Source organism: Scyliorhinus torazame, chromosome 10, assembly GCF_047496885.1.
Source record: "Scyliorhinus torazame isolate Kashiwa2021f chromosome 10, sScyTor2.1, whole genome shotgun sequence".
Taxonomy (NCBI): domain Eukaryota; kingdom Metazoa; phylum Chordata; class Chondrichthyes; order Carcharhiniformes; family Scyliorhinidae; genus Scyliorhinus; species Scyliorhinus torazame.
In genome coordinates, this window is record NC_092716.1 from 39,412,422 (window position 1) to 39,420,378 (window position 7,957).

At 44.8% G+C, this 7,957-nt stretch overlaps 1 protein-coding gene across 1 annotated transcript in view; it reads right to left on the bottom strand.

The window, feature by feature from the left end:
• The window catches only part of tmed6 (transmembrane p24 trafficking protein 6), a 32,768-nt gene extending 26,885 nt beyond the window's left edge, over window positions 1-5,883 (bottom strand). Inside the window, exons 1-3 of the mRNA XM_072466788.1 lie at window positions 5,682-5,883; window positions 2,643-2,769; window positions 923-1,077 (exon numbers count right to left, since the gene is read on the bottom strand). Coding sequence (XP_072322889.1) covers window positions 923-1,077; window positions 2,643-2,769; window positions 5,682-5,882 — 483 coding nt within the window. The 5' untranslated portion in view covers window position 5,883. The remainder of the gene's footprint in view (window positions 1-922; window positions 1,078-2,642; window positions 2,770-5,681) is intronic.
• Window positions 5,884-7,957: the final 2,074 nt, after the last annotated feature.

A 7,957-nucleotide genomic window follows, 5' to 3' on the forward strand; every position in this document is an offset into this window, starting at 1 on the left:
TCGCTAAGCAAGCTAGGGCCCTCCACACCCACTAGTCATGGGCAATGTCATCCCCCCCTTCCCCCCCCCCCTCCCCACACACATGGGCAATACCCCACACAACCCCAAGTGAGGACACCCCACTATGGGGCCGCCCCCCTTTTCAGGCCTACCCAACCCCCCTTTCGGGCCCCCGCCTTTGCAGGACAACCAACCTTCACCTCCCCAACCTTGATGAGTCATCTTCAAACTCGCCCTTCACCACCCTCCCCCAACTCTTCATACACCCGTCATCCCCCATTCATGCATGACCCCCCTCAGGCTCTGGCCCTTGGGCACCGTGGCACTGCCACCAAGGCATCCCAGCTGTGCACCACCAGCCTGGAAGTGCCACTGGATACCTTGGCAGTGCCAGGGTGGCACTTCCAAGATGCCAGGGTGCCAGCAGGAGCTCCAGAGTGCTACACGGCCCTTTCCTGACCATCCAGAGGTCTCCAATGGCATGGGAACCCCCCACCCCACCCCAGTGGCATTACGCCTGGTCCACGTTTGTGTGGACTAGTACTAAATGGCGCCATGGCGAGGTCTCCCAGGCGCGGCCATTTGTTCCCAGAGAATTCAGGAGAATTGGGTGCCGACTCATTTAAATATGTTAATCTGGATCTCGCCCAGCTTGAGCAAGATCCAGATCGTGACATGTGTTCGATCTCATGAGGCATTCCTAGCATTGCAAATCTCGCGAGTGACCTCATCGCATCATCGATTCGGGCGGGATGAGGCCGTTCGATCACTGCTTAAGACAGCTGTACCACTGATCAATCCAGCAGGCAAGGAAAAAGGTCTGATCAGACCATAATTGTGACAGCTCACTGCTTTGGAGGGAGGGGCAGGCGTAAAATTTCATTAAAACTATTAATGTCCTAATCTGATCAATGTTTCTCACCTGAATAGCAGAAAGTGTGTCATTCAGTTGAAGCTTTTCTTTATCTTCTATTTCTTTTTTTTCACTTAAACCATCGTAGTAAACTCCAAAACTGATAAAGATCTGCTTTGATCCAAAGTGTGATGAAAAGTTGTTCAAACAAAGTTGATAATAACCTGAAAGAAATCAAAATCTGATTGTCCAAGAAATGCAGTATTGTTTTAACTATGAAAACATGCTTTCTGTAACAAAAAACAGTTGGATATATACACACTTTTAACATAGTAAGGGCATTTCACAGATGAATAGCTAGAAAGCTAAAATGGAAGCTTAGCAAACGGAGGAACCAAGAGGAAGAGTTATCAAAAGCTTAGTTGAAGAAGTAGGTTTTGGGGCAGCACGGTGGCACTGGGACTATGGCGCTGAGGATCCGGGTTCGAATCCCGGCCCTGGGTCACTGTCCATGTGGAGTTTGCACATTCTCCCCATGTCTGTGTGGGTTTCACCCCCACAACCCAAGATGTGCTGGTTAGGTGAATTGGCCACGCTAAATTGCCCCTTAATCAAAGAAAAAATAATTGGGTACTCTAAATTTAAAATAAAAAGAAGTAAGTTTTAAGTTAAAAGGGAGAGGGACAGGTAAACAGGTAAACATGAGGACTAGGCAGTTGAAGGAATGGCTGTCAATGCTTGATCAAAGAGAGGGGGGTTTGCACAAGAATTCAAGCAATGGAGAAGTAGAGAGAGTGGTAGAGTTTGAGGATGTTACAGATAAAGGAAGAGTGAGGTATGGAAGAGATTTAAGCATGAGGACATTGTTTTTATTTGCAGCATTGTGGGACCGGGAGCAAATACAAGTCACTGAAAATGGGTGGGTGGTGAATGGTATTTAGTGCTGGATAGAATATGGATGAGCTACAGTTTAAGGAAAATAGAGGATGGGAGACAAGCCAGGCATTAAATGTCATAAAATTCATGTGGAAGCAGTGGAGATGGACATGTTGTGAAAAAGTTGATCCCAGTGATATTAATATTGTGGAGAGTAGACACATTAATCTCACTGACACCAGACAAGTTGAAAGTGCAAAAGTAAAATAATTTGAATGCCGAATAGCTGAAATAAAGTCAGAAAATGGTGGAAATACACAGCAAATCAGGTAGCATCTGTGGAGAGAGAAATAGAGTTAATGTTTCAGATCAATAATCTTTCATCTTTTGTTTAAGTCAACAAGTTGATGACCCACTAATGTGAAGAAATATATGCTCTAACAGCCTCCCTGAACAGGCGCCGGAATGTGGCGACTAGGGGCTTTTCACAGTAACTTCATTTGAAGCCTACTTGTGACAATAAGCGATTTTCATTTCATTTCATTATGTTTGCATTGTTACGTGAAGAGAAGTTCTGACCATTGAATCAAGTAAATCTGAACATAAATATTGCTCAGCGTGTTCACTCACTGTATCAATTCATATTGGACTTATTCTTACCTAGTGCTCATTCTGTCCATTTTATGAGACATTAAAGTGGAACACATGCGAAACACATGACTATCCAGTTTCAGTCATGAATTACAGACCCGAATTCTGCTATCATTCAAATAAATATAGGCTAATGTAAGTCAACATGCAAAGGCATGTTACAAACCAAAGGCATCATGACAGTACGAATGAAAAAGACAAATTTAACACAGTCACCAACCTTTCCCCTGTAGTGATACTTAAAATAAGATAGCAGACACACCTGATTCATTTGTTTTGAAGTTGATTTGGCCACTTGCATCACTGGATGTATCTATCACGTGTCCAGTAGGTGCATTAACTGTGGTAGTAATAGTTCGATCATTCTGTAATCCCATCACCCATTGAACCTAGGAATTATATTTTAAAGAGACGTTTCAAACATACAAAAGACACAATTGTATATTGAGGGAATGCTGCTTATAACACCCATGAGTGGTCCATAATTGTGCATTAATGTACAACTGCGGAGGTATTTGGGTTGATCTACAATCAACCTATTTGCAAGTCAATGTTTAGAAAATGCCACCTTATGTTGAGGAATGCCAGTACGTTTTTAAGAAAATGTTAAATGTAAAATAAGTAAAGTTGTAAATGGAGTGGCCATATCACTGGACTAATAATAGAGGCCGGGACTAACAAAGAATATGAGTTCAAATCCTACCAAGGCAGTTTGAGACTCTGAATTCAGTTTTTTTAAAGTCTGGAAATCAGAAGCTTGAATCCTGAAGAGACCATGAATATTTTAGATTTTTGTAGAAACACCAATGGCTCATTAATGTTCTTTAGGGATGGAGACCTGTCGTTTTTACCTAGCCTGACCTATGTATGACTCATACCAATATGACTGACTCTTAACTGGCCTCTGAAGTGGCCCAGCAAGCAAGTTGTATCATTTTGCCACAATGACTAGCAGGAATAAAACTGGACAGACAGCTTCGAATTAAAACGGGACAGACCACTTAGCTTCGATCTAGGGTATTAGAGCACACAATCCTCCAAAGCCCTCTCACTAACATCTGGGGACGGGTGTCAAAGTTGAAGGAGATGTCCCACAGGGTAGGCAAACCAGTCTAGAGTCATACTCACAGTATCATTTTTTATGGATGTGCATAGGCAGAAGAACCAGAGAGCATTGCTATCAGTAATGGTAACCACAAAACCTCCAGGTTGTCATAAAAGCCCCTCACTAATGTCCTTTAGGGACGGAAATCTGCCATCCATACCCAGGTCCATAAGTAACTCCAGACCCACGGTGATGTGATTGACTTTAAACTGTCTCCTGAAATGGTATTTGAACCAAACCGTTAAGAAAAAGTCTAATAAGAACAAAACCGGGCAGATCACCAGGCCTCAACCAAGCATCAAATTCAAATACCACAATTGCAAACCCAGCTCAGTCAACCCTACAAGCTCCTTACTAACAGTGGGGGCTTGTATCAAAATTGGGAGAGCTGACCTCCAGACTAGTCAAGAAATACCTGACATAATCAAACTCACCAAATCATACCTTACACTCAATGCTCCAGACTCCTCCATCACCATCCTTACCCACTGGCAAGTAGGAAAGCTCTTGCAAATGTTAGTGAGCAGGTCTACGTAGGGTGGGATGTTCCCTTGTTACTTCTGGTGCCGAGGTTGATGTCGGTGGTCCTTTTATCTTATTTAACTTGTCCGAGGATAGCTAATAATTATAATAATAATGTTTTTTGATGCAAACGAATGGCTAGCTGGATCAGTTCAGAGGGCAATTAAGACTCAAACACATTGCTGTGTGTCTGCTGTCACATGTAAGCAGTCCAGGTCAGAATGGCAGATTTCCTTCTCTGAAGGAAATTAGTGATCAATGGAACAGGTTAGGTAAATGTGATTCAAACTATTACTCATTGGGGGGGTAAATGCTGTCACAAATGGCTTGTTTTTGTGTTGTAACCTTTATGTCTTTCTATTTATTAATGCTGTTTAGATGTTAGAGAATTTCTCATTTGTCAGTATCTAAAAGGACTTCAACAGAATATAATTTAAGAATCTCAACTACAGGACAGTTTTGGGCGCATTTAGTGTGGTGTTTCTTGCTGGCTGCAGCACTGGGAAAGATCCCACTATTCAACGGCACTTTGCTGTTTTTTTTGGTCTCAAGTAGTTTCTCTCCACCGAGACCACACTTGAATTATCTTTAAATTACCTTCTGCTGGCAAGCCCAGCCGGAAAGCCTCCTCGCAGATCAGGGCGCCATTTTGTCTGGCTGCCCTGATCTTTCCCCCTTTCAGCACTCCCACCCCCATTTTTGACCCTCTCAACGTCGGGGAGGTTCCCAGGAACACTCCCTCACCCCGTCCACCTGGTAATGCCCCCGGGCCTAATCCCTGGCAGTGCCAACCTGGCACTCAGGCACCCTGACACTGCCACCAATCTGGCAATGCTAGGGTGGCACTGTAAGGATATCAGTGGCAATGCCAGGCTAACGGTGTTGGGGTGCCAAGAGGGAGTGCCAGAGTGCCGCCCTGCCCTGTCCCCAACCACCCGGGGGTCTCTAATGGCCTGGGAGAGACCTCCCCCCCCCCCCCCCCCCTCCAGGCACTGTTACAACTGGTCCACGTTTGTGGAACCCAGTACTAAATGGCACCCTGATGAGGTGCCCTAGGCACAGCCGATGAATTCCCGCGAACGCATATTTAAATGAGCCCAAGGGATCATTTAAAAATGCAGATCACGATCACGGCCAGTGAGGGCAAGAGCCGGGTTGCAACGTCTCGCGAGATTTTGTTAAATCTCACAAGGCGTTTCGAGTGTCGTAAATCTGACGAGAGGCCTCTCGCGAGATTCAACAGCCTCATCCCGACACCAACTTGGGCGCAACAAGACTTCCAAATCGCGCCCATGGATTCCAGATATTCTTCATTCACAATATTATAACAAGAACAGAAAACGCCAGGCTGCATCTGTGGAAAGAGAAACAGAGTAAACGTTTCAGGAAGAGACCCTTGAGTCAGAACTTCTGATGAAAGATCATCAATCTGAAACATGAACTCTGTTTCTCTTTCCACAGTTGTTGCCTGACTTGCTGAGTGCTCCCAACATTTTCTGCTTTTATTTCAGATTTCTAACATCTGCAGTATTTTGCTTTCAAATTGTAACATGTTGAAATATTTAACAGCATTCATTTTAAACATTTGTGGCTTGGATTATTGAAATTTATTTTCAACCGCATATTTTATTTACAAGCACAATGTGACCAGGGAGAAACATTTTATGATCCTACCTCATAATTGAAGTAAAAATAGCCTGCTTTTTCCGCATAATGCCAGAAGCATTCCTGTCCAGTTCCTGGGACAACAATGGAGAAATCATACTGATCTGCAGCATGAAATGTAGACCCGCTCATTGACTCAGGCTTTTGACATCTTCCACTTAAAAGCAGGGCAACACACAGGTATACAAATACAGCACCTGGTGCAGGCATTTTACCTCAGTGATGTCTTGAGAATTTTAACAAGCAAGAAAACTTACAGCTTAGGAAATAATTAACTTTTATCTAATCTTTCAAACACATTAATTCTATTTGATGTCCTTTGCACCTGTGAAATACACATTTTTAAACAAACAGCTTCAAAAAGAATCCTAATACTTGACATGAAAATTACACAAAATATACAGAAGCATGCATTATTCCTCCACTTCAAAATATTTGCTGATTGAAACAAAAATTGATTGTCGTCAGCCTCTTACCAACATGTAGGTGGTAGTTAACGGCTACATTGTCGATGACAAATGGAAAGCAAAGGCTTTTGAGCACCATGTGTTGTTGGCAGAATGCAAGTTAGAAGCACATTCTATTTGCATTTAAATTTAGAGTCAAGATCTGGCATTAATATATTTGTGGGTGGAAAAAAATCGAGGTTTATATATCATCTTTGCTTGTGGACCTTTCATGGTCTTCTCAGTGTTTTAGATTAAAAGAATAAACATAAAATGAAGATTATGAGTTTTGCAGCAATGAGATTAAATCCACCGGCGTTGAATAAAATTAAACTATTTGGGGACCATGTGATGCAGACGCGGGAATAGCAGATTTTCTGCAAGCTCTGGCGCCACTCGCTTTATAATCTGTCATTTATTTTGTTTGCCCGGCACATGCTCTCCTAATCTGAAAATTAATACTTGGTGGCGTGTTCCTGGAAGACTTTAGAATAAATATTGGAGAGAAAATGCCAAAAAAACCCGATGAGATCCGGCAATAATAGGGGGCAAATATATTCGGCGGGCTTAGAGACGCCTTTTCAATATGGCGACTTGACCCTCGAGTGGTCTGCCAAACCGGTGCTCACTGAGGTGCTGAAAATGATGACTGCAAACATTGTCCGAGTAATAGTTCAGGGACTTGGATTGCTTGCTGATGGAAAATTTGAATGCTCGTGAGGTCAAGCTGCACAATACTCACAAGAGACTTGACAAAATGGACGAAAGAATCCTGAACATCGAAAATGTTATTTCCTCAGATTAAGTTCATATCTTTGATGCACTATCAATTACGATGAGACGAGAGTAGAGAGTAATTGAGGCTTTATTACACAGAGATGCGTGGCCTCCTACAGCTGCTGCCGAAATGGCTGAAGTTTGGAGAGCACACACATTTCTACTCCGCCTACTGGGCGGAGCCACCAGGCAGGGATCTACCCCCATACCTGTAGTACAGGGGCCTTACCGTAATACCCTCGTATGCAGTGCAGTATATACAATATAATACAACAGTGGTGACTACCACATTCACCCCCTGTTAAAAATGAGTCCAGCGGGGGTGGTGGAAAACTATTTACATACAGGTTGTCATTAAAATTTCAGAGAAGGTTACAAATTTAGACGGTCGGACGCCTTGATCCGTCGTTGAGAGCGCCGCAGTGCTGGTGGCGAGTCATGCATCGGCTCAGTCGTCAGTGACTCCGGGAGCGTGTCAACATCCTCTTTATCCCCGGGTGGGACCAAGGAGAGGACGGATTGTCCTGGAGCGGGGGCTGTGGTGGGGTGAGCTGGGGGAAGGGAGGGTGGCGCCGGGGCAGAGGGGGGGTGGTACCCAACTGGTGCCAGGTCCCTGAGGGAGACTGTGTCTTGGCGGCCGTTGGGGTACGCTATGTAGGCGTACTGCGGGTTTGCTTGGAGTAGCTGTACCCTCTCAACCAATGGGTCTGCCTTGTGGAGTCGTATGTGCTTACGGAGGAGTACGGGTCCTGGAGCTGCCAGCCACACTGGGAGCGAAACCCCGGAGGTGGACTTCCTGGGGAAGGCAAAGAGACGTTCCTGGGGAGTTTCGTTAGTCGGCGTGCGCAGGAGCGACCGAATGGAGTGAAGTGCTTCGGGGAGGACCTCCTGCTAGCGGGAGGCCGGGAGATGTCTGGACCGTAGGGCCAGCTGGACGGTCCCATTCTCCTGCTCCACCTGACCGTTTCCCCGGTGGTTGTAGCTGGTCGCCCTGCTCGAGGCAATGCCCCTATTGAGCAGGTACTGCCGCAGCTCCTCACTCATAAATGAGGATCCCCGGTC